The sequence below is a fragment of the Acanthaster planci genome, linkage group LG05, assembly GCF_054643075.1.
Source record: "Acanthaster planci isolate LZ-2023a linkage group LG05, COTS_SCS, whole genome shotgun sequence".
In the NCBI taxonomy this organism is placed as follows: Eukaryota; Metazoa; Echinodermata; class Asteroidea; order Valvatida; family Acanthasteridae; genus Acanthaster; species Acanthaster planci.
Window position 1 is genome coordinate 6,999,863 of NC_141781.1, and position 27,430 is coordinate 7,027,292.

Sequence of the window (27,430 nt, forward strand, 5' to 3'; positions counted from 1 at the left end):
AAACTTGGATGTGCTAGTGGAAATGAATTTTTTCTCAATCAAACAAAATTGGAGTTTCTTTTTACGCATGTTCAAAACGTATTTTTATTTAAAATGTAGGCCCTACATGTGCACAATGCATTGATCTATTAGCAATCAGCTTTCCCCGAAAGGTTACTTTTCTGCCTTTTGATAGAAAACAAATACTTGTTTGCTGAATTGAAATCAACACTGTGGAAAATATTGAAACAGACAGATTTCATGAGACGCAGTGCTAATGAGGGTAAATGACAGATTCGACATAGGCAAAGTCACACGTTTGTTGTTGAGGCGCTGCATGCATCGGATCCCCGTACGGGCCTCACGCTACGTGCTGTACCTCGACCGCGTACGGACGGCAGGCGGCCGCCGGGTGCGCACGGTAATGCTGGACCGCGCTGGAGTCGGTCCCCTGCTGCGGGAAATCTCCATGGTCTCTCGTGATTTGCACACGGGCCGTTGTACCGTACGCAGATTTGATTAAAGCCTACCCGGCATTGGCCGATTAAGCTTCAATGTTAAGAACTTTTATTAAAAATGGCCAATTAAGGAATTAAAGAAAAACAAAGAAAAGCATTCTTCGGATAAGGATTGGGATCCATTATTGGAGACCCCAAGTGGTTCTTCCTCCAGAGTAGGGTTTTTATGGAGCGGTTTTCTGAGAGTTAACTTCAAACAACCAAATCTGAATAGAAAATGAAATTCCTAGCTTTTTAAAGACATCTGTTCATTATACCAAATTTAGTGACCGCTTCAAAACACATGTATGAGTAAGCAAATAAATTTCTGACAAACTCGAATTTGGACATGTAAATTTAAAGATAGAAAGACAATCGTGATTTATCAAAATCATGTTAGCATGAACGTGAAGATTATTTTCTTTTAAAATCCATCCCATTCACGTCATCGTTCCCTTTTTCTGATTTTTCTTCCGTTTCCTGGCACTGCCTGTGAATTTTAGAATTGAGTTTAAGACACTGACATTTTTCGGATGCCTTCTATTACCATTGCTTTTAAGCAATGAAACAAATCTCCTAATCAATGGAATCGAGGCTCATGAACAAAACGTTTAGCAACACCTCTTCAGGAAAGTCTAGAGCAAAGTATAAGTGAGCCTAAATTTGGGGGCTCAATGTTTGTACTTGGTGCAAATTAGGTGATTGAAACGGGACAAATTCTTGTAAAGTTTTGTTGCATTTTTCTTAATGGGGCCAACATGAGGCACGATACAACTTGAACGGTTCGTTTTGTTTTGAAATAGTAGTTTGTATTATTTCCATGTTTATGTGTAATGAAACCCATTTTGCCGACAGATTTCAAACCGTCCACAGCCCTTTGCACTGTAAAATATTCTCCAGCAAATTTCCTACGGCTGATTTCAACCCTGCGATAAGTAGCTGTTACCTCGTGTAGTTTCTGTGAACCAAACCAAGTGCTAAGGTAGCAGTAATAGGCGCCTTACGTCTTTTACTGCCTGGTATATTGAGCCATCTGTGACCGGAATACTGTCTAGTCATTGTATTCAAAGACAACTATTTTTATTGTCACCAGGACGTTGGCGGGAAACAACGCGCAGAGGAAACCGAATCAGTTGTGAGGATAAGCGCGATATCAGCCTACCAGCACACTTGGTGAATATGTGACCGAACCGAGAGATGAGCGCTCCTGGGCCAGCCAGCACGGCGTCAGGCGGCGTTCAACTTCGCTGATTTTGGCGCAAAAGCTTCGTCCTTTCTTATACGGCAGGAGAAAAATAGAAATTAACAATAGCCCCGAAACGCGTCGCGTTGGTCACGCATGAGGGGGCACGCTGTCAGTGGCATCAAAATGGGAGCGCAGCTACCGACAGAGACCTTCGACCGTGATTGGGTGTTTTGAGGAGCTGGTGTCTAGTGCACATTTGAAACAGTACGCCATTGAGAAAAAACAAGGGGGGAGAAATGTATCCACAGAAGGCTATCCGAAACGGCCTATTTGTGTGTCCAACTGTCAGTGCTTGTTCATGAGTCACCGTTTAGATGTTGCTGTTTGGTCCGATTATGGTCGGACTCTGTGACACATGACATGAAAATAGATAGTCACACAACCCCAGGGAGAATTCCAAAGTGCCTTCGGGGATAAAATGGGTCTTATTTTTAGTGGTTTGTAGGAGAACTTCTGTCGTCAGTGAGGTGCAGCGATGTTGGAGGCGTCTCGTGTCTGCTAGACTCACTCCACGGTTCCTTGCAAGTGGGAAATCTCCTCTTTGGCGATCAATTTAGTGGGAAATTGCCCGCTATCCACCAGGAAATTTGGAGGAAACTTCACGCAACGGCAGAAAGTTGGCAAGTCATAGTGATTCGCGAAATCTCCCATTCCGATGCCTGGACCGCCTCTCCCCCACTGGATTCGGCGCAACGGAAAGACTCGTCTCTAAGAGCACGACGCATGTCACCGTCGAGTTCCCTAAAGGGGGCAATTTTTGCTTAGTTAAACCCATTGGACTGCCACGTAGCTTTTCATGATATTCTGTAGCTGGTTTTCTGAACATATGTTTGCTTACAGGTTTTCTCCGTATAAAACTTCTTATTGCACAAACGTCATCAATAATTTTTATTAGTCTATTTGTGAATAGAATTCGAGACTTTGCCTACATTCCACTCATAATTATGAAACAGTTCGCGATTGAGATCTCTATAATTATACAAGCTTAGCAACCAAAAAGATTGCAAAACATCTTGAACGTTTCAGTAAATTTCTTGCTAAATAAAAAAAGCACACTCGGAATAAAAATGTATGCCACCTTTCACAGAAAACCACACAATGTACACAATATACAAAATGACCAGCCTGCGTATTGCAGACGCAGAGAAATTTAGCATTAGTCCCGGGCCCCCTACCGCTTAAAACGCCCTCACCGGTCACCTGCATTGGTTGTGTAACAGAAACATTTCTGTTTCACCATCAAGTCGCAGCTTTGCTTTGTCTCTCTCTTTGACACTAACTTCAAAATTCGATACGATGTTGCAATATTAATTTCAGTATTAAAGACATTGGGAAATAAAACAGGGCTAATGTGAACTGTAAGCGTGGACGTTTGCTAACTGTTTTTCAACATGTCATGTAATGCTATTTATATTTGGAGGCCTCTGTCATAAAGACATAAATAAAGAATCTTTCATTTGTATGCAAACGGAACTGCAGAAAGTTCCACACACACGCTGTGACTTCGCAATGAACGCTGAATGACTAAATAGAATCGATTAAGAATATCAATTCATACAACTGGCAATTCTTAGTTGGTCAAATTAAGAATTGATGCAGCAGTCAATGGATCCAACGCTGAAGTCGGACTCACTCTCCTTAAAGAGAACTTTATTTGAAAGTGGCAGCCGACACCAAAGATCCTACAGCGCTAACTGCCAACCTCCCTCTCTAAACCAGCTCCCAACCATTCATACATACTGATTTCAACAACTTCCATCGCAAGCACTTTCAAACACTGCATATAACTCGACTTCCATTTTGAGGCTGTGACTTAAGGTTCTAAAAGTGTCTTGTTACTTTTGTAAAGATAGGCCTATCTGATTTTATGCTAATAATTAAAAATGTACTGTTAGTGTGCCTGGCAGGACATCTGTATGTGCAGACATGGATCAGGTGGTACAGAGTTGTCAAATGACCTCATCGGGAAAAGATGAGATCAATTCTTTCAGCATAATATAAACTACTCCTGCAATGGGCTACATTTTCATTTGGGGTTCATTTCCTTGTAAACGGTGTCTCTAATCCGTTGCCAGAGTGCCTCAATTGATACATCAACAGTGCTCCTATCATGCAAGCATCATAACTGATGAACATCATGAACTGAAAGTTCTCTCTGTAAAGGGTGTGCTGCTATTTTCACATCTTGGGTTGGAGTTGAGTGCACTTTGGTGCACAACTTAAGTACAAATCTAATTACTACTTGGCACAAATGAGAGAGCAGATAGTGCATGTGCTCAAACATGAGTAGTGCAAGTGGACTTTCTTGGGAATAATATTTCTGTTTAGAGACTCTTGTGTTTATTTATATAACAGGTTTTGCCCTTACCCAACGTATATATTGATAAACACGGTATGCTCAGTGTTTGTCCGAGAGCTTGCGAAAAAATTCACAAGCTCACTTGGGTGGGACTCGAACCCACGACCTCCTGCTTACTGGGTGGGTGGGTTTGAGTCCCACCCGAGTGAGCTTGTAAATTTTTTTGCAAGCTCTCGCAACGCAAAATACCTCTTGTGTTTAGTTGTGCATGCTCTTCAAGAGGGGACTGCCAATCATGTACAAATAAATTTCTCAAACGTGACACGGAGGCTCCATAACCATCTTGGCCCACAACAGGCAAGCCCAGTCATGCCCTGATGATGCCATATGCATGCTATTGCATGACCAAATGGCATTAATGTACAGTTTTCCACGTGGATGGTTAACGTTACAGCATGCATCATGCCTCCTCAAGCTCCACCAGAACGCCACCGCAGTCCTTCGGATGAAGGAACACCACTGGCTTGCTGTGGGCACCAATCTTGGGCTCAGGGTCTAGCACTTTGACCTTCTTTTCCTGCAAAGTTTTCATGGCTTCTGAGATGTTGTTGACCTAGGAGGCAAAAAAAAGGCTCATTACATATAGAACAGTGTTGTATAGTCGAGACCTTTACGTCCAAACAAAATCCCACAAGACCATCACATTGCCAAAGCAAGACTTCCAGTCTGAAATCAAGTTACAAGCTCTTAAAATCAACTATCAGTACAATATAAGCACTCGTCTGTCACTGTTCACCCTATTACTCGTGCTTGGTCTTGTGACTGCTTTCGTGTCGGGTCTTGTGACTGCTTTCGTGTCTGGTCTTGCGTATGGTCTTGCGTCACTCTCAACTACACTTGCGAAATAGCATCACAGATTGAGGTTGTTTGGAGGTTCTCTAGATGTGTTACAAACAAGGACATGCCCTTACTGAAGCAGAACCACTTAATACACGCTGTATGCCAAATTTTTATCAGGTGCCAAAAGGGGGAAAAAGTCTCAGGTTGAGTGTGAACCCAGGACTTGCCGCTACAAAGTGCAGAGGCAAGTTTAGCTCGCTGTTTAAATCAATTGTCTGAAGCAGGCCCATGTTTGGTTTATTCTCTCATATATACTGCGACTCTGTCACATGCATGTACAACTCTCACACACTGCGACTCTCCAACATGCTACGACTCTCTCACATACAACTCTCACATACTACAACTCTCACATACAACTCTCACATACTATGACTCTCACATACAACTCTCACATACTATGACTCTCACATACAACTCTCACATACTATGACTCTCACATACAACTCTCACATACTATGACTCTCACATACAACTCTCACATACTATGACTCTCACATACAACTCTCACATACTACGACTCTCACATACAACTCTCACATACTACGACTCTCTCACATACAACTCTCACATGCTACGACTCTCTCACATACAACTCTCACATACTACGACTCTCTCACATACAACTCTCACATACTACGACTCTCTCACATACAACTCTCACATACTACGACTCTCACATACAACTCTCACATACTACGACTCTCTCACATACAACTCTCACATACTATGACTCTCACATACAACTCTCACATACTACGACTCTCTCACATACAACTCTCACATACTACGACTCTCTCACATACAACTCTCACATACTATGACTCTCTCACATACAACTCTCACATACTACGACTCTCTCACATACAACTCTCACATACTACGACTCTCTCACATACAACTCTCACATACTACGACTCTCACATACAACTCTCACATGCTACGACTCTCTCACATACAACTCTCACATACTACGACTCTCTCACATACAACTCTCACACACTACGACTCTCTCACATACAACTCTCACATACTACGACTCTCTCACATACAACTCTCACATACTACGACTCTCTCACATACTGTGACTCAAGCCTTTGTGATTATCCTCATTCTCTCACACCCAAGATAGATGTATAAAAACTAAAGCAGTACATATACTTAAAACCCTCAACGTAAGTCCTGTCCTGACCATGAAATGGTTTCATTCCAGTCTGTAAGTTTGTTTTTGCTAAAAGAAACACACACAATTTGATGGGTTTCCATCACAGAAGTGGTAATGTCACACGTTTTACAAGAGCAGGGCGTGAGTCCACGTCTAAAGCGGATTTCTTGTCTACAGCTGGGTCTATTACCGTGCTCAACTCTTACACAATGGCAGCAAACCTGGATTTATAACAATTACTGCACATCTCCTCACATGCAAATGATCCTGTATAAATTGTGTGTCACCTGCATGCCCGTACATGCACAGGCATTTAGAATGACAGAAACACAGAAAGAAATATGAGGGAGGCCTTTTGGTGAAATTGATCCTCCTTTTTCATAGATGGTCCCTTTGTATGAATATGGCTGTATCACAGTATCAGTCGAATGACATCATTGCCCGGTCCTCTAAGGTATAGTTTTTTTAACAACTGAGCATGCACCTAAGCTTAGTTCCTTTGACAGAGCACCAGACACCAGCCAAAGTGGTGATTAGCACGTCTCACACAGTCGCTGTCGTCGATGGTTACAATGAAATGAGTACACCACAACCCTTGTAGAGTAGCTCACAAACCTTTGCCTTTTCAGACTTTCCTGACAATAGATTAACTAGTGACTGCAGTGAGGTGGGATATTCATTGTTCATTCCCTTGAGGACGGATTGCATCCCCTGCTCTGCCCCAGGAGTCATACGTCACACAGGTATTAGACAACAAAAAAGTGTCACACCACAGCTATCAACATTCATACCTTCAAGCACCAATAAGCCTTGTGAAGTCTGCATATTGATATAGTGTCGTTTTTCCCAGGATATCTTTCATGGTTTAACATGAAAATATCAGTTAATTACAAATGCGCACATATAAAACGTGCACCGGGTCTCAGGTCAAAGATGCATCTACAGATTGGGTAAATACAACTGTAGCCTGTTTTGAAGAAACTGAATTCTTCCAAACGCTGTAGAAACAGTAATCCTTCAAACCTTCCTGCCTTTGAGAAAGATTCTGCTAGGATCGAAATGTCAGGCCCTCCATATTTTGAGAGTTGTATTTTAGGACACTGTAGTCAGCAAGCAGTTTGCAGCAGTTCCGTATTACATACCTTCCTTTGTTACATTCAGAGTAATTGGCCTACATTCTTTCAAATATTACAATCAAGACCTGCATGGCCCCCATGCCCTGCTACAGTGACACTATGTGTTTATAAAAATCTCTCCAACTTCTACAAAACATGTGATGAACTGTGGGAGATTTGGTCCATAACCAGAACCTGACCAAAGTTGTGACAAGATAGAGGTCACGATGGTTTATGATAGCATTTGTTTCCAGAGTGTCAATTGCAGTGGTGCAGATGACTAGTCAATAGGAATATGGCCGTAAATTACAGGGCTTCAACATAGGTCATGAATAACCCCCCCCCAAAAAAAAGATGCAAGTTGGACAATGGATGGTTTTCAGGTTTCTAATCTGAAGTTGTTGCAACTCTATGTTCATAAGCAAGATTTACCGACTTTATCCTTGATGAATGTGAAGGGAAGCAGTGTAACGCAACAACATATCAAGCAAGCAAAGTAACAGTGGCTTGCCTTGCTGCACAAATTGGAAATCCATCAAAATGCTTGCAAACAGCCTGGTGGCTGATTTCAGAATAATATTGGATGAATTGTGCTTCACTGCATCAGTGGGGAGAGGTAGTTTGAATCTCAGCAATACAGCCTACTGCTCTGGAGAGAAAATCCTGAGAATCAGCCACGCCCTTGTGAGAAATGAGTTATTGTGGAAGGTTTGTAAGGAATTGAAAACTTACAGAACCTTGGAGAGAATTCTTGTTTCGTGAGATTTCTGTTACATTAAGCGAAGACAAGACTCCCCCCCACACACACATGCCTATTTTGGCAAATACCAGAACATACAATATCATCTGTGATTTAGCAGGAGAAGACTCTGTACGTGTCCGGTAAAGCAACGCCACGAGGATGCTTAATGAAAGTGGAGATATAAGCTGACATTTGAAATGGTCAAATTATACACAGAGCCATGGCTTTGACTGGCCTTGGAGAGTTCATATGTGCAGAATCGTCATGCACTATTGAGCATCTTACCAGGCCGTACATATAGTTGTCCACATTACATTCAACTCAGAGATTGCATAGCAAACAACACCGGGGAACTCAGTAAACAAGTGCATTTATGCATTCTGCACAACAATTCAACTATTTATGACTAGACAAAATGGAGTACCAAGTAGCTTTTTTGTCACAAATTTCCACAATATCTAGAGTTTCAGCTAGGAAATTAAGCCTAAACTGGGATCCATAAGCACCTGGAGGATAATATCATTATCGTTTGGTGTGTTCTTATAAATTACTTAAGAGTGATATTAGCGTCAACCACACTGAATATGTAACTCCTAAAACATGTCACGGAGGACAGACACAGCCAGATTCCAGCAATATTTCACCAAAACAGAAACCCATACAAACTCCCTGAACTATGCGTCACTGACTGGAATCTTTGACAATACATTCTCCTTTATATCACGTTTTCAGAGCACCATCACAATAATCTTATCTTGGATCAAACCTGAATCATGACCAATCTCATCATGAAACTCCACAAAGTTATACCTGGTGAAGGTTTTCTGGAGGTAAACAACCAGATACCAAGTAAGTCTCAATGTGACACAATGCTCAGCACACAGACTCTGACTTCTCATTGGTTGGAAACACTGTGCTTTATAAACATGTGGTCTCAAAATATATCCCCCGCCCCCCAAAAAAATTCTGAAATTGTATCGTGAAAAGTTATCCCTACCCCCCCCCAAAACTGATTTGGTCCCTTTCCTTTTGAAATCAAGTTGAGAGTTGCACCTCATGAAAACCAGCAATGTTGCCTCTCAGATGTGAGATGATAACACTGAATGTATTCATCTTGTTGCCAAGTAGCAAAGGATAAAGCAACTCTTCCCTTCCTGTCCCAACACTGAACCTTTGCATACGCGCATTCAACAGTCTATGGACTTGATTGATTAGACAGGCATACATCCATAGATGAGACAGAAATAACTATTCAGAGTGTGGTCTGGAAATCTAATGGAAAAAAAATAAACACTTGCAATCCTAGCTAATCCAATAGATGTCGTTTGAAGCTGCGCCAAAAGTCTGACCCCAGATGTCCTTGAATCCACAATGCAGTCAATAGTTTACATGAATACAGACCGCTTTGGTAACAGTATCTTGCATATACAGTGGTGGCTACTGTTACTGAGATGTATTTTCCAGAATTTTTTCCCCCTAATTTATCTGCTCTGGCCTTTCCTACCTCCCAAGTATAATATCAAAGTGAAGTTTTTACAGTCTCGTTGTGTTTTTGTTTCTTCTTAATTATCCTGAGCAAAGCCTCATCAAACCCTTTGGTGCTGTACTCTCGGGCCAAGTGTTGAATTGGAGGTGAGAGGGAAAATTTTTTATTTATGGGAGTGAAAGGACAAAAAGAATTTGTCTTGAGTAGAGACAGGGAAAGAAACCTCAACGCTGCCCCAGCAGGAATCGAACACGGGTCCCTGAAGGTATGGACCCTGTGCGTGACCACGAGGAAATGCTTTATTTTGCCCAGCAACGACTCAAGATTGGACAGACACCCGATACACAGCAACTTGTCTGTGCCTATTCGCCTTGAACCCCCTCATCAGTTGAAAAGAGCCATGATGGTGGGGAGAATTGTTTTTGTTGGTAGCAATGCGAAAGTAGCGCATGTATGGTATTTCATAGCAGTGTTGTATTCGAGTCCATCACAGGTCCCAGCAAGTCCTTGTAAGTCCATCACAAGTCATTCTGTCTGAAGCCAATTCACAAGCTATTCAGATGAGCTGTGACAAAAGCACTCCTTTGTCACTGTTCACCCTCTAGCTTATGACTGGCCTTGTGAAGGGACTTGTGACTGGCCTTGTGAAGGGACTTGTGACTGGCCTTGTGAAGGGATTTGTTACTGCCCTTGTGAAGGGACTTGTGACTGGCCTTGTGAAGGGACTTGTGACTGGCCTTGTGAAGGGACTTGTTACTGGACTTGTGACTGGCCTTGTGAAGGGACTTGTGACTGGACTTGTGAAGGGACTTGTGACTGGCCTTGTGAAGGGACTTGTGACTGGCCTTGTGAAGGGACTTGTGACTGGCCTTGTGAAGGGACTTGTGACAGGCCTTGTGAAGGGACTTGTGACTGGACTTGTGAAGGGACTTGTGAAAGGACTTTTGATGGACCCGACTCCAACACTGCTTCATAGTCGTTTATGATCCAGAGAAGTGCCGTTTCCACCAAAGGAGCCTGCATTGCTAGGACAGTTGCACTCTCTCTCAGTCCAGCTCGGGGCTCATATAATGCAGTGCTTCTGCTACAGTCAATTCCATCACATCACCCAGTCACAATCCAGTTGCAAGTCAAATCCACGAGCTGTTCAATTCTGTGAGTTAAAATCTCCATTCTGCACTAATCACGCTAGCAGAAAAATTCTGCACTAACCTTTTAAGCACAGAATCCTTAGTTCGCATACGCGCACAAGCCAAACTTCCTTGCCAACCCGTGAAATGCGTTCGCTGTAAGCAGAGAATTTTCTGCTACGGTACGCTCTGATTTTTCGCCTGTGGTAAGCAATGCCGTGAAATTGGGCCCAGATGGTGAAGTGAATTTGTTTCAAATATCCACAGAATTTTGAAAAGCATGTCTGGGATGCACACGGACATGGACATTTTGCACTTTACAGTTCAACAAGCCTTGGACTGTCTAGGGGTAGGGGGAGGGGATGCTTGAGTGATTTTTAACTGAAAAAGTTGATTGCTACTCCACTGTCAATTGTTAAATATTGCGATTTGGTTCATGCACTCACCCTGAGGCTATGCTGTGAATTTGCAACGGTACACAATGCAACTATGGCAAACAAGATCCCTTTGCAACACATGACAATTTCTGGGAGCATTTTGATGGCCATGAACCACGGCCATGCAACGCATTTCATATGTTGAGGGAAATCAGCTATGCTAATGCATACCTAATGGGTACATGTGATCTTTTTTATGCCGTACTAAACAATTACGACAAATGTGCTGACTGACCAAATGACCTACACCATTAATATCCCAAGATCCTCCATAATCCAAACAGAGGTTTAGCCTAATAGCTTGCAGGATCCAGAAAGGTATACAGGCCAACCAAAGTTACTTTACTGAATATGGAGCTTGGCGGCGTGTGGAGCTTCATTAACCAAAAATGTGCCATTGGTTTCCTGCACAGAGGAAGATTTTGGAGGATTCAGGAACATTTTAAGAAGAATGCCAAGGGAGTTATGGATTGATAGTTAGCTTATGGAATGAAGTTTGTTTATCTCCAACCCAACTGCATCTTTGGCCCGTCGTCTCTCGAAAGTTATCCCGGACTAGCTCTTCAAAGCAATGTCCTGTTGGACACAAAGGCATTATACATCCGAGCAAAAGTAATCTTCAGTGGCACACTTCAACATATGCACCAAGCTGTTGTTTTATCCCGAGAAAGCTGAGGAGTCCTTTTCAAGGTGACACAAAGGAAACTGAAGAATTTGTTCCTGCATTCCATACAAGTTTGGGGGCATGCTGGCAATGCGCTAAGACTGACCTGTCTACAGCAAGGCAGCTGAAGTGGCTCATGAGGATGGGATTCGCAACTCGCCCTAGCCGGAGGAAATTTAACAGATGGCACAGATGAAACACCAAAATCTGAAAATTTCCTTGTGTTTTTCCCAAGCATGCTACGCGCAATCCCTGATGAGTTATGGGTTTGATTGCAATTACACGGAATCAATCAACATTGATTTGCCGCCTGCTGCAGCAACGCACGAGACTGTATTTTTTGCAGGAAAAGCAAATGATGGAGGATAATGAAGAACATCTTGGGGCTAATGCTGATAACATTCGCAAGATTTCCAAACTTTAAGCCCAGTCAGGCAAAACAAGTGGCCAGTAGTACACAACTAAGCAAGGAGCAAAACTTCCATTTCTGATAACTGTGGTGATGAAGCACCCGATTAATTTAGCCAGTCAACATAAGTCAGTCCGTACATGATTTACTTGCTATTTTGTCACCCGCAAATCAACGCCAGACATTGGTTTGGTTCCCAGTGGGGGTCTTTGCCCCCGGCTCCGGCGAAAGGCTATGAGATGTTGGATAACATCAGGTTGACGTCTCTGTATGTTTCACTTGTTTTGAACGCTGTTGAAGGGCTGCCTGATCCATTACACCAACGCGTACCTGTATTTTGTCTAAAGAGATCTCCGTCTTGCCAATTACTGCTGTGCTACACCTCGACATTGCTTTATGCCTCTATAACTCCCTATCAAAATCTGACACCACTCTCGTTCCCTGCCTTCTCTCAGTTCAAATCTTGGAAGACCTGCAGACAACTGCATCAACCAAATTGATCCAACTGAGCCGTGTACACGGTCATAGGGGCTCACAGTCAAGAGCAATATACATAGCTGTCATATGATGCACAAGACAGAAGAGTCAACAGGTCCAGGAATTCCAGAGTTTGGGTCCATTATAGTACCTGACCTTCATGCCTTGATTATAGGATAAATATGGTCATGGAGGGAAGAATGGGTCTGCTGGCCCCATTTTAAGACTCTACTTAGCCTTCACCTTGAGTTCTTTCTAGCTCCTGAATCATCTGCAGGTGTGTCATTAATGCCTGAATCAAAAAGATAAGACCCTTACTTTTGGTTGTTGTACATCAATGAGCATCTCGATGGCCCCGTGCTAAGACGATAAAACTGACCCACAGTGAGCAGTAATTCCAAAAGTGAAGGACATTGTTGGAGCCCTCGCCCAAAAGAGGGGGAAACCGAAGTCTGTGGAATGGTCCCCGCTGTACTTTCTAACACCTCCAACATTTGCCCTCATTTCACTGCTTTCACGGAAGGAAACACAATTTGAGGATAACCTGGCCCAACATGAGTGTACAACTACAAGCTTAAGTTATCAGCGCATTCATTACGGACAGGAAATCTAATAGGCCAAAGATAAATAACTAGAACTTGAATAGTTTCCTAGAGTGTTGCATTGCGTGCTTCGGGCCATGCGCTGATGACATGCGCCCTGTCACAGGGTGAAAGAAGCCAGATTTTGAGGCTAATCTACCTCTGATGAGCGATCCCCTCCATCACTCACACTGAACTAATCACCAATATTCAAAACACTTTCTGGAGTCACTACAGGGAGTGTGGCATAATCCTCTCGATGAAGTGATTTGACAGTTAAATCTCCACCTACGCCAACGTGTGACTTAGCTGACAGTGCAGCGGACTCATGATCAGTCAGGACCAAATTCATTCCACCGCCCAAAACTTCCTGAAGTTAAAAACAGCAATGACAGGCCATACCTTGAAGCCAAACTGTTGCTCAAGTTTGAAACCTGTGCATGTACCCACCAGCCGCCGAGCAATGAGAACACACTGAAGTTTGTGGCCAGCTCAACTGTACGTCCATCAGCGCATGATTTTTGGAGCTGATTTTTGTTCTCATTCTGCTTTCTGGGAGTACTGTGTGATTTTATTCAGTTTATTCCAAGTGTAGCAATCTTTTTTTGTGTGTGTGTGTCTTTCACCAATTATTTTTGTTTTGCACATTCTTTGGAAAGGTTTCTTTTTTATTTTAAAATTGGTTGTTTTAATCTTCGAATGCCACATGATCAATGTGAAGCAAAACAAGTACTTCAAGTTGGAAGGGTGCAACAGTTGAGGTCATTTTGAAGAGCTTCCACAGGACTACAAATACACACAGGACAGACCATTAGATCTTTCACGTCAGATCAAATTATCTCAGAAGATGCACTCTTTCAGGAAAATTACCGAGGAAGTACCACTAAGTCATCGGGAAAGAATTAAGAGCCTTCCATATGGTTGGTGTTTAGGGAGAAAATGGACACAAATATCTATGGCCCGCATTATCTGTACTTTGTTCAAATGCTATGGAGTCAGGAGAAAAGATAAATGGGCCTAAGCCTTGCCATCTGTGTCTTGACCAGAGAACAATATTCAGGCATCTCAGTAAGGTGATATCCTGTACAGCGACATCCGCGGTCATCAAAGCAAGTGCTACCAAAAAACCCCAAACAAAGACACCACCATATGACCTTTCTGTCCAGCATTCGGCGCTACTACTTCCTCTGGAAACAACAGGAAGCAAGAAATCCATCAATTATTTGGTAACTCAGACTGGAGGAGGGGGGCGTGTCTGCCTGATTAAAAGCAGGGAGACAGAAATGGAGATGTCCTTCTGAGGGAGAATTTTTTTTCTTAGGCTCTGCTCCCTCAGGAAACAAGATTTGGCCGCTACGTCCGTCCACAAAGAGGACACACACGTCAATGCAGACTTTTTCTGTGGCTGATGGGATACAACGTACCTGAATGTTATTATAACCAGAGAATATTTGAGCATGCATACTGAAAAAACAACTTGGAGTTCCATCCAGAATAGCAGAGGGGGTTTAAATGGATTTGAGTTTTCAAAATCCTAATCTCTACCAAAAATCAAATTAGTATCCAGGACAGAAAGATTCCAGCACCAAACCTGGACAAATGATGGAAAGTGATTGCACCATTCTGTTGAGGTATGAATGTAGCAGGTTGGCTCACTTGGAAAGGCTCCATCAGATTGGATATGAGAGCTTCTTCCTGTTGCGAGGAAAAAAATCCAATGTAACAAGAAATCAAGCATCATTTTCAACAGTCAGCCTGAACCAGAGGTGTTTTTCCACACATCTTCCGTCTCTGGTTGTCTCGGTTTGGATTCCTGCCGGAAAAAATAGAACTAGGTAAATTAAGTCCTACCTCAGTGTTGTTCATACACATGGACAAGGAAACTGGTACCCTAGAACCCAACAACCCACGTCTGGAATCATTTCCAAATTAATAACTTGCCGCTGGGGACTCCGGTTTCTGGCAACTTTTGTTTATACATGTGGCTGGGGTCTCCGAAATCGGACAAAGGGAACAGGGCCTGTAACAAAAGACCATACTCAGAACAAAAGAGCAGGCTGCTGGGCATTACCGACATTTTTTCACTCTCAATAGTGGAGATAATCCAGCCTTGTTTTGAAACAGTATGCCACGGTTTGGAGTATTTAGTGCGAGCGGATTACCACTGGGGACAAAAGCGCTCCACCACTGGAGGGATGAGCCACACAGCGCCGCTGCACGCTAATCTGGCCCCTATTGAAAAGAGGTCAGCAGCGCACTGTGCCAGGTTTGTGAACAAAAGAAAGTTACATAACACTGCACAATCTGGGCTCTTTTTACAAGGCTGCAAGCCTGGCTGAAATACGCGGGCATCAATAGATTTTGTCTACATACGCAGCAAGGTATGAGACGGAGAGAACCCCCCTGCTTTGTGTCGGTCATTGTCTCGCAGGAATCTGGGGAATTCCTTTCAGACATCTTGGGGGGGATGTGTTAAGTAACAATAGTCTGGAATGTGTATACGGATTGGACATGTTGGGGGGTACCCCTCGGTCTCAGTTCTTGCTGGGTATATTTGTCTGTCAGACTAGAGTGGGCAACAGACATCAATTTGTGTGGATGTAAACGTCCATCAATTTAAATGATGAATTTTTGAAGAATTTTGAAAACTGAAAATCTTAAAAAAAAATTCCCGATTATGTGTACTGCATTTTTCAAACCACCTGGCAGCAAGTGGTTACGGAACTGGGTACTTGACACCAACTTTTAAAAACTACTCATAAAATGTTTTCAGGCAGTAAAATAGAAAGTTTTAGAAGCTTTTGTGTTGAGAAATTATGAAATCAAACTCAGTTCACAAACAACAGCATTCTCAGACAGCAATGACAGTTAAGAAATGTGGATGGTGTCAAACGTCATGGTGTCAAAAAATTTTTAAAGGCTAAGTTTTTGGAAAAATGCAATCGAATGCATTCTTCGTATTGCCCTTTAAAAATTGTTTTCCTTTTTTTTTTCTATGAATTTTGGGATGTGGCTACTGTGACGGGTACCAAAGTAACTGTGTAATTACGTTTATTTTATGGGCTAACCAGTTCCTGCACCACGCATAAATACACACCCTATTAGCCTGCACAGGTTGCTTTGCGGGTGGAGTTTTCCCCTTATTTTGGTCGCCTCTAAAACTTAATCCTCAGCCACCAATTGCACTACTTGGACTAACAAAAGCAAATAAGACATGGCAAGCACAAAGGAAATATAACAAAGCATTTTGCCACTCAGTGTCTTTGGCATGCCAGATTTTACCACTGATGCGACTAAAATGATGCACGTTATCCTCAAGGATTAATCTGACAAAATCAAGGCACTCGTGGTGTACTGGTCGCAGCTTCTCTAATTAGTGGCCCAATCAAATACTTATGCATTATTAAATGCTACTGATCATAAGAGACAGCGGCTTCTCAAGTGTGAGCGAAGCCATTTGGAACGATTCCAAAATGATCCTAATGGTAGCACTCTGCAGTGCATCGGTTGAGACGCGAGTTTAATTTCCAAAGGGTGAGACCTTGCCCGATCACACTCTGAAACCCTCCACACATTTGGAAAATATATTCTGACATTCATCACATGGATTGTGCATACTTTTTGTCATGCTTTCCCTTCAATTCACCCAACATATGGACGCCCGTTTGCACTATCCTGATATGTTGGGCCAAGGTTGGATCCCTAGATTTTAGAAATTACTTTCACACTCACAAGAATTCAACATGACTTGCACAGCAAAGCCAGAACACTATACACCCAGGCACACGTAAACTTCAGTCAAAGTTGGGACCACTGGGAGGTTATACTGAAGAACGAAACTCCAAACTACGGCCTGTTCTTACACATCATAACTACAGCATATGTATCCTCAATTCAGGTTCACCCCAACAGAGACAAAGACATTCGGATGTGATTTTTACAGAGTTTTAAACTCAGTGTTTGGAAGCTTTTCAAGTTCTTGAACAATGCGTCCTCTCCAAAGTTTTATCAGGTTTTTTTATTTTAATCGTTTTTTTTTCAGTTTTACAAAATTTTTCCACACACCGAAGTGGGTGATTTCATATGTCCAGACTGAAAAATCAAATCAAATTTCTTATCTGCAAGCCCACTCGTTGTCACTGATGACACACGTGGACACAAATTATAAACCACATCATAAACATTTATTCATCTCTACATCATATGAAAGATTAAATAGCAGTGTGAATTCCCAAATATCAAAAGCTCATTTAGTGTAATTAGCTGCATATGAGTTGTGACTGACTCGCAGTGCGAGGTCAAACAGTTGGTGATGACTATATTTATGCATGCAAGTGCATACATCTGCAGAGGGCAAAAAAAAAAAGAAAAAAAAAATTACAAACAACATCCAAAGCTCCACAGTTCCAAATTTAACACAAGTGTTTGGGATTCTAAAGCAAAGACCAGTGGACCACACATGGTTTTTGCTGGTGTTCAGCGTGACGCTATGCTCCATCCGGCTGTAGATAAAAACAATTCACCCACTTACAGAAGTTCCGCGCACTGCTGCAAATTCATAGAAGCGTGACGGACGAGAGCAGATATGATCAATTGGGTATTTAGCATGCAAATGAGCAGATGCTACAAGGCCGCTGCATTCAATCGATGCACTACATGTACAAATAATTTGCATACCAGACAGTAAACAGATACAGGGAGCCACCGCTATGTGGGGGTGTTTGATACAGCCAATGTATTGCCAACAATGAACACAACTATACAAACTTGAATGGGACGGTCATAAAAGAATCCAAATGAGGTTTGTGCATGTAAAAAAAACGATGAGAAGAGTGATATGTGGAAGCTATTGATCGGCATGGGAGTCGCACAGTCACAATTTGGTGTGGTTCAACAAGTCTACATCTGTCTGTATTTCTCTTAGGATAAAAAAGTTAAAACAAAGCAAACCTTTTTATTTTTACTTACTGCAGATGGGCTCAGCCTAAAAGGACCTCAAGAGAAAGGGCAGAAATTTTATCTTATCTATAAATCTTATCTCAATTTCTGCCAATCTGATTTATTTATTTATTTGTTTATTTATTCATTTATTTATTTAATCCAACAGCAGGAAAACTGCCAATTACAGGATTGGATTAAAACTATTTTTAAAAAATGTAAAACAAACACATTACACAATTTACAATGATCATTAATTAAATCCAAATATTATGACAAGAAAGCTAAAAATATAAATATGATCCATATTTACACACAAAGCTTAAGAGTAACAGACAAAAGCAACCCACACAACAAGGAAAGACAGACAGACAAACAAACAAACAAACAAAAACCAGAAAAAAACACTAGACAAAGCAACCAAAATAAGAAAAGAAAAGGAAAGATGGCAGTACTAAGATGTGGATTGAGAAAAGGAGTAAGATTGCATTAAAAAGAATGACGTTCATGTACATTAACCACTAATGGTTGAGCGAGTGGGACACCTGGCTACACAAAGAGTGAAGAGACAAAGCACCAAACACATCACATTCCCCAGGGAGCTCATTGCAGGTGGTAGAAATCCTAGAAATAAATCCATGCTTCATCACCTCAACACAACTCCTTGGGACAAAGAAGATGTGCTTATGTGTATGCTTTGTCTGTCGTGCTGGAGCATGCAACCTGTATGGAATGGCGTCTATTGTAGAGGTTTAATATGGAAATGTTTATCTAAAATGAGATAGATCAACACCTGTTGTAATTTTTGGGGGCGTGCACATGTAGATGCATCGGTCATACTTCAGAAAAACACAACAGATATCTGAATATCTGACTAGCACTTTTACTTTGAATATAAGCTCTTATAGATCATTCAAAATCACACAGCACCCCTCAGTCCTGCCACTCCATGTCAGCACAGGTCTTTGGGCAAGCCATACTAACATCCATACCCATATCAACCAGCAAATGGTACAAAATATGAACCCTGCTGGTGCACTGAATGCTTCATGTTAATAATTCCCTTGATGGAAGTTCAATTTTTATTTTTCAAGATTATCTCATCTGTTATTGCAGATTAATCATCCGTTACGATGGATTATTCGAGTAGAAAGGAAATTCACACATGAGCCCGACCCACTCCTGCACTGTGTTCCCGATGCATGCACTCATCTGATCCATGCACAAGCTCCCCTCCCTGCAAATGGCAACATTATTCACTCACGCAGCCTATAGGAGAGCAGGTCTACCCGAGCAACTAGCCCTGCGAAAATAACAGGCTGAGTTACAACTGGTTCCAAACCACAGGTGAACTTTGCATGAGTCACTGAATTAGGGGTCGGTGGTGGCTGCAGACAAGTACTGTAAATCCAATAAAACGATCAAATTTAGTTGAAAGCAAGTTTGCCTCTGCAAATGCGACAAAATATGACAGTAACTATGACAATCAAGTTCAACCTCAGTTGGTGCACGCATACCCTGCGGTTATGGAGAGTGACTGTTTGGACTGTCCCAAATCACGACTGTTGACCTTCTGAGCTCATAGTAAACAACGCTGAGCCCGTTCTCCATGGCTTTTTAAGTTGGACGTGGACTCTAATTTTGGAGGGGGGTGAGTCATCAGAGCAGTCTGGCTCTCCCAGAATTTGGCAGAAAAAAAAAACTTTTTCATGTTCTGTTTGTTCTGTATATGTGTAATTTTGTAAATTTGTCCATATAATTATGTACTTAGGGGACCCCAATGGAAATAAGCCTGTGTAATTGGCTTTCTTGGGTTATCCCAGAATGAATCAACCGTATCTTGTTTTCTCTGTGTACGATTGTTGCTTAGTTGATTGATTTCTGAATAAAATAACAATAATAACTCCCATATGTTGGGTACAATCTGCTATTACCATAGCTTTGTGTACATTCAGTTCCTCCACACATGTAGCTCTGCGTAAAGTTCCTCCCTGATGCCACTTGACTTGTACATCCCAAAATCAGTTCAAGGATGTTTGATCTCCTCATCACAACTTTCTCAGACCACCTACCCTGCTAGATGTGCCACTGCATCCCCTACCTGTCAGCCCCACCCCCACAATGGATACCAGCCATCAATGGGTTTTGTACTTCGACGTGTTGGCAGATGTATATAGTGATTGCAAGTAACATTCCAGTGGTTGTATAGTTTACAAAATAAGTACAAATATGATTTTTGTATGCGACAGTTGAAACTACTAGGTAGGTTTTTTTTAACTGCCGAGTTGGTGGAGGGTTAACCGTAGATGTCAGGACATATACTTGTCATTACACCAAAAATGTTGTGGGAACAGAAGTCCCCACAACTCAGTCCTAATTTGTAGAGAACCTCCCTGTAAAGAGGCGAGGTCCTATGCACTCCTGTCAGCATTATGCCAACACAAAGTACAGTATGTGAACCTAACATAAACAAAAATGCACGCCACAAAAGTGTATTGGCAAGTGTACAGAATTTTTGATGGTGAGGTTTCGAGGGATGTGACCTACAGATACAAGGCGTATGCAGAGGAATAACAGCATTCCGAGAATCTGACATGCAATGCATAGAATCGCCTCTAGAAATCCCCACGCAGAAAAGCCGGTGTTTATGATTCACATAAATGTTGCTGCGCAAAATTTCTTATCGCGGAGTTCTGAGAGGAAGTGAGATTTCATTTAGGATTAGAAGAGACTCCAGGATTAGGGTATTCGTGTCTGACTCAACAGCGTGACATGAATCTTGTCCCCACATCACATGTTCTCACCCCTGAACACTAAATTCTGCCGCAGGTTTACATCACCAGTTGGCAGGTGCCTATCGTTATAATGCTTCAAAACTGGCCCATCTCACTAACCCCCACCCGGCAGTAAACCCTGGGTAGGTCCATCGTATCTATTTAACTTTAACAACTCTTATCAGTGACACACAACGTTCTTGAGACACTCAAGACACATAATCTCCTCTGATTCTTCCAGATATTCACAGGAAACGGGCAATGCCTGATTGCGAGGCTGATCACTCTCAAAAAGTAAGCACAGAATCCCTTGTAGTTCCGCTAGAAACTACCAGATCGAAAACTTGCACACTTTCTTGGAACAACGTACAAGCATGGTGCCCCTTGACTTTTTTTTTTGCAATTCAAGCAGAACCATCAGGAAGAAATAAGATTCTTTACACTCTGAGTTTTTTTTTGGTCACAAATTGAAAAACTGAGAATTCAGCACTAATTTTTCCAGCACTGTTCACATCCCCAACCTAGTTCCAAGTATCAGGCAGTACAAGTTGCTGCTTTGCACGGAGCAAAAAAAGAAAATGTCCAAATTACCTGGCTGCGGCTGGTGGTAATACACAAGTCCATGGGAAGTGGAAGTAGCCACTTAGTAATAGCTAAGATACGCACATGCTCTCTATCTAGCCATAGCCACATAACTTGGTCACAGTCTTTAGGATGAAAAATATAACTGATCCTGTCAACTACAGATGGCAGCAACCATGTGCTGATGAGTAGGACGTACAACAGCCAGGGGCCACAGTAAAGCAGCTAGATGAGAATCAAGACTAGCCACGTCCAAATCAGGTATTTTCTGGCTGTGGCTACGGTTAGTGCCATTAGCATGCCATGGCAAATGGCCGTAGGTGTGGAGAACTAAGCCCAGTTTGAACACAGCCCAAGTGACATGTCTAAGTAATGAGCCAAGGTGCTTGACTATCGTGAGTCACAGCCATGACAGACCTTCTGGAAAATATTATGTGCAAAGTGATGGCTGTAAAAAAAGTCAATCAATAATGGCCAGATGAATACAAGAATTTTTAAAAATCATCTGGTCTTAAATTTACAGCTCTCTCGTTTTTCATTGACCAGGAAAATGAAAAGAGGGGCAGATAGTGAACTATATTTTGTGGGAGCTGAGCTTGCATAGTGTTAAGTGTGGTAAAGCATGGTTTGAGCAACCTGGCATGCATTTCAATAACAACAGTTTGAAAAGTTGAAGTGGGTGTTGGGAACCACAGCCACTTCAACACAGCAGCTATGGAATAACACCGCAAGAGATGAATCCCTCAAAAAAGGGATGTTTGTTTGAACCAAACAAACATCCCATAAGCTCCATTTATTAGACTCTCTCCCACATATCCACAGCAGGTGATGGAGAGTGCTACACACAGTGAACGTCAAGTGTAAGGGACTGCTTGTGTGGACGACAGACAGATGCCTAAGCACACCCTGAGAGGCAGTGTTTGGGCCAACCAAGAATTCCTCATTCTAATCACACAGACTTCTGCTTCAGAATGCATTGAATCTGACCACAGAGCAAGTCTGCGGCAGTACAGGTCTCACCTCAAGACATACGTGGTGCATACCTCCCCCTGGTTTTTTCTTTAAGTACCCTCCGATGGGGCTGTTGTCACCCAGGGGTTCCAGTAGTTCCAGCTTCGTGTTTTCCAGTTCCACAAAGACGACAGTCACACCATGCTCAGGAAGGGCCTTTCAAACAAAAATGAAAAAACAAAGTTGAGCTATTGCAAGGCAGTGGGCAAAAAATCAAGTTTTAGGACTAAGGTCTGTAGATATTTGAGTTTTCAAGAAGCTCTCGGTGTAATGTACATGGCGGTACTAGTTACAATGAGACACGGCCGACTGAATTTGAAATTCAGATCAGCTGACTTGATCAACAATTGAAACATTTGCACTGGCACGCAGGTGGGTTCCAGTTTTAACCAAGTACAAGATGGGGCTCATTTCCAGGGGCACCCTTAAGATTGCCATGCAAAGCATTTCAATACCTCCCTCATGCTCACAAGCTCACAAACTGTCACGTATTACCCACTAAGTACAACTGTGGAAGAAAAGGCATTGTACTTACTTGCGGCTCACTGACTTTAGCTTGAAACACATCTCTGTATACCTTGACTGCGTCCGCTATAAAACGTGAAGATAAATCTAGCGTCAAGTCTCTGCTTCTAGTCATAATTTCTGCCATGGCAAAATTTTTGCAAGCCTTTTTCCACACTTTCCCTGACGTAGGTTGCTCAAATTCTACTAATACGCTCCAGAATTATCCAAATGCTAGGTTAAAAATTGGTAAATATTTCCTTGTCAAAATGATGCATATTTGCAGTGTGCGGACAAGTTTGACTTGTAAACCTTGTTTTTAATGAACACAGAAGCTCCTAGCTCTGCTTATGCAAATTAAAAAAGTAAATTAGATCATGTATGCAATAAGCACTGTCATTCTTGGCCACAGCTGTTCACTGCAGTGCACCATTAGCAACAATTTAAAGTGTAGCTGCAATGAATTTTTCTTTGACCCAATTTTTCTGCATCTTTGTACTTTTCTTGAATGTATGAAAAGTCTTACACACTCCTGTTTGGTTAAATGCATTGAAAAGTGCATACTTTTGAACAACAAAATTATCCATGCTTTCCCGGACAATTGAGGGCGCCGTTGCTGTGAAGTCATCTAGGGAAGACATGGTTCAGTGCATAGGTATATTTCTGTTCAAATTGTGCACCCAGAATTTACTAACTAAAAATATTTCTGAGAGAGGGATTAATGGTTTCTTATTGCTATGCACATTGCACATAAAAAAAACAATCAGCAATGAGAAAACTTAGTCCAGGAAAATCTACTAAAACGCTGGAATTTTTTGTGTACAAACCAGCATATACATTGAGGCTTCTTCCTGAGATGACATCACCGTTTTGCTCATGAATATGGCAACACTCGGCATAAAAACAAAAAGCATTAAAATACCCAAATAGTGAAACCAAAGTTGAAAATAAGGTTTACTGAAGCACAAAGGTGCATTTTACAGGTTTGTAAACAAAACCATTGATTGCAGCTACCCTTTAAGCTGTAGCCGATTTGGACATGGCTGTAACATCTGGAAAGAATGTTGCACTCTGCCTCTTGTCTCATATACATGTACATACTTTGTACACAGTAGCTAAAGTGGAGTTAGGATGCAACATTCTTTCCCAGCATATTCTAGACAAAATATTCTTACTAAGGTCTGGCACAGCTATGGCCACATGGTTCAGTCTTCCCAGGCTCCACGCACTGTCTGAATAATGATGTCTTGACAACCAAGAAGTCTGAGGCCACATGACATGTATGGGGTAGGGAGAAACAGAAGCAGGACTTTTATTGGTTGAGTTGGATGTATTAGATGTGTCACCGAGACATACTTCAAAATGTCGCCAGAATCAATTTACATGTAGGTCAGTGTAGGTAACATTTGTAAAGCATCTAGTGTAGCCCTATCCGTCATGTCTGTATGTACGGGCACAGGGGTATGTTGGCCTATTGTTAAGCATAATCATGGCAATCTTGACTCTAGCTCCAGACAGAGGGCCAGTCTACCGGACTCCGTTCATACCCTTGGCCCCACTACGGTCAATCCAAAAAGTAGAAAAGCCGCAAAAATGCCTTCTATGAAATTCGTTTTGCGTGTGTGGATCACTCACCCCATCAAACAACCAACATACTACTTTGGGTGATTTCCAGTTTGTAGAAGTCCGTGAAATTTTGGTTTCGATTTGGGCCATTTGTTTACTACAGTGATTACCTCCCAATTGTTGACCACAGCCAAACACAGTCGGGGTCTGTTCGGTCTGGGAACCAGACAGCATTCAAGACAGTGATCACAACTGCAGTTTTATCAGCAACTTTGTATCACTCGTAATGAAGCCTTGCGTATGCATGAACGCAATGATGTGTCGAAAAACAACATCCATCGGGTATATTCATGGGTGTGCGTCATCATTGTGTGGAATGGGGATAGGACAAGCAAATGGTGTGCGCGCCACACCACGCTATGTCTGACAACAAGTTCACACTCGATCCCAAGCATTGTATTTTGGTTTATCATTCATCAACATTCTTTGGCAATGTCACGGTCAGGGGATCTACGTGATAACGCTGTCTAGTTCCCAGACCAAACAGACCCCCACTGTGTTTGGCATCAGTCAACGATTGGGAGTCAATCACTGTAGTAAACAAATGGCCCAAATAGAAACCAAAATTTAACAGACTTCTACAAACTGGAAATCGCCAAAAGTAATAAATCGGTCGTTTGATGGGGTGAGTGATCTATACACGCAAAAGGGATTTCATAGAAAGTGTTTTTACAGTCTCCACTTTTTGGATTGACCACTGGGGCTCTCTTGACTCTAGCGCAAATGTATTGCAGGCATACCCTACCCCTAGAACTGTGGGGTCCGACGTCTGCCCTTGGAAGAAGAGTGGACATCAGACCCCACAGTTCTGGGGGTAGGCCTACCCTAGTACCCTAGGTCGATCCAAATGTTTAAAAAGGCGATTTGTACATTTGTAGAGTCCAAGTTACTCGGACTAGGCCTACCCCTGAGTTGATCTCATAGTCGTACCATGTCATGCAAAAGCATCAACTTTGGATGGTGTACAATAACATGAACATGATTTAACTTAGGCCTAAACATAGCCCCCCCCCCAGTGTGGCACGGACTCTCACCACTCCAGATCCATCCTATGGATCGGGAGTGAGAGTCTGTGCCCCACTCGTGGGGCTAGCCTAAACAGTGTTATAAACTGGTTGCGCTGAACACCATCATCAGATCATGTATGATGTACTGGCAGGATAGTTATTTTTTCAGTTTGTTCAAAACCACGATAGCCATGACTGCGCACGTATCATAACCAGATAATCATGATAACAAATGCAAATCTGCACGTTGGATATGACACATCATGGAACATGCCTGGTGGAACAAATTTAATTTGGAAAGTCACAAAAATCGCTCAAGTTATATCGTTTGTGTATCTGTCGTCCCTTTCCCATGATCGCCATCGCCATTCTCTCCGATCACAAATTTAGTTCAAATCAATTTCATTTTCCATTTATTTGCCAATCGTTTCTTACGGAACTTCGTATTCGTAGCACATGCCGTGCTCCCAGCCGAACCAAGGCCGCCGCCATCTTGGGTATTTATTTATGTTTTGCCCCAACTATAGCGTCTGTCCCAACTGTAGTGGTGCAGTTGGGCTGGCCCAACTATTGTTGACCAATTTCTATAGAAATTTTCTCAACCTTATCCAAGTTTTATACATCTCACACCTGACACAATTCATCAAAAATATGGCGCTTCATCTATAAAATGACACTGTAAACAATGAATATGACTTTGGCACATGCTGGACACATGCACACTGGACCTATGTGCTGTAGTTGGGTCAGCACTCTAGTTGGGACGGTTCCAACTGTAGTTGGAACAGATGTTAGAGTTGGGGCGTAGCGAGGCTGGAGCTACCAAATCTGTTAGTATCACGTAAACGCGGGGTAAAAATGGAGACCAATGGCGCTTTTGCCATCTGTTATTAGCGCACTTACCCTCCAAGCAAATGAAAAACTATTCGCGACTAGCGGTGAAAAAATATACGACATCGGGAAAATATTCACGACTTGTCTCGAAAATATTGACGAATAGTTGTGAATAAATTCACGACGTGTCGCAAAAAAATTTCATGAATTGTATGTCCCTTCAGGGCCACCATACCTACACTCAGCCATCAAAGATCGTTTTAGCGCCACTGCGCGGATCTCAGCGAGCCATAGCTATAGTGCAATTCGTCAACCAGAATTAGAAGCCATAATTGCGGTAGCGCAACGCTCATGGACGGGTATCGACAAGAATATAATACCAAATCAGTGCGCTGAATTACGGTACTTCAGAGCACTGATTTGATATTATATTCTTGTCGATATTCTGATCACGGTGCTACGCAGCCCTTCCGTTTTGCTCATGGACAGGTGGTACGCGCGTGTTACATACCTCTTCGACCAATAGGGTGTCGTGATTTGCCAAAAGCACGCACGCGTCAAACTTAATGCGTAACAGCAATGTGTGTGCACAGTCGTCTTGGAGCTAGCTCCACGGTTGCAGATAGTTGGACAGACCTTGCTCTGTGTTCCATCCCACAAATGTGCTCTTTTAGAATGATCATCCCGGTCCTTGGCTCTGATGTACAATTTGAAATATTTTTTTTTAATTTGAAGCTGGATTTTCGGGTACATTTCAAAAAGATGTACGAGTGTGCAGAATCTGGACTGGCAAGGAAACGTTTATCAAAAATTGTTTAAAACAAAAATGTGACAAAAGTGCTAAAACCATTTCACTGTCAAAGACTTTAAATCTATTTTATTGAAATTAAATATGAAAAGACCGATTAAAGGTGAATTGTTCTTTTCTACCGCATCGAAATCTCAGAATGTTTCTCTTTCAGCACTTACGCATTCATAATGAAAATTTTTCTGAAAAAAAAGATGTTTTAACAAGCCAGCCACAAGT

The 27,430-nt window shown here is 42.2% G+C and overlaps 2 protein-coding genes across 5 annotated transcripts in view; one reads left to right on the forward strand and one right to left on the reverse strand.

The window, feature by feature from the left end:
- LOC147799043 (uncharacterized) overlaps nucleotides 1–3,332 on the forward strand; it is a 34,263-nt gene extending 30,931 nt beyond the window's left edge. For both annotated transcript variants that reach the window (XM_087136490.1, XM_087136491.1), the window contains one exon: nucleotides 1,570–3,332. In XM_087136490.1, the coding sequence (XP_086992616.1) occupies nucleotides 1,570–1,615 (46 nt within the window). In that variant the 3' untranslated portion in view covers nucleotides 1,616–3,332. The remainder of the gene's footprint in view (nucleotides 1–1,569) is intronic.
- On the reverse strand, nucleotides 3,333–26,599 carry mcee (methylmalonyl-CoA epimerase). 3 transcript variants are annotated; one of them, XM_022253007.2, is made up of 5 exons: nucleotides 26,473–26,599; nucleotides 24,112–24,199; nucleotides 22,968–23,023; nucleotides 22,442–22,588; nucleotides 3,333–4,634 (listed from the first exon to the last, which is right to left on the reverse strand). In XM_022253007.2, the coding sequence occupies exons 1-5, from the start codon at nucleotides 26,524–26,526 to the stop codon at nucleotides 4,482–4,484; spliced, it is 498 nt and encodes a 165-aa protein (XP_022108699.1). In that variant the 5' UTR covers nucleotides 26,527–26,599; the 3' UTR covers nucleotides 3,333–4,481. The 3 variants fall into 3 exon arrangements, with proteins under 3 accessions (XP_022108699.1, XP_086992619.1, XP_022108691.1); XM_087136493.1 differs by lacking the exon at nucleotides 26,473–26,599 and adding an exon at nucleotides 26,016–26,278 and having other exon boundaries at nucleotides 24,112–24,198; XM_022252999.2 differs by lacking the exon at nucleotides 26,473–26,599 and adding an exon at nucleotides 26,005–26,245.
- Between the last annotated feature and the right edge of the window lie 831 nt (nucleotides 26,600–27,430).

What these genes read in the sequence shown, in the direction of transcription:
- mcee (XM_022252999.2), bottom strand. Translation starts at nt 26,061, where the DNA reads ATGGCGGCGGCCTTGGTTCGGCTGGGAGCACGGCATGTGCTACGAATA. An exon ending in TGCTACGAATACGAAGTTCC is followed by an intron (nt 24,200 to 26,004) that starts GTAAGAAACGAT and finishes ATGTGGCCTCAG; the next exon opens with ACTTCTTGGTTGTCAAGACA. An exon ending in TGCACCACGTATGTCTTGAG is followed by an intron (nt 4,635 to 22,441) that starts GTGAGACCTGTA and finishes TTTGCCTCCTAG; the next exon opens with GTCAACAACATCTCAGAAGC.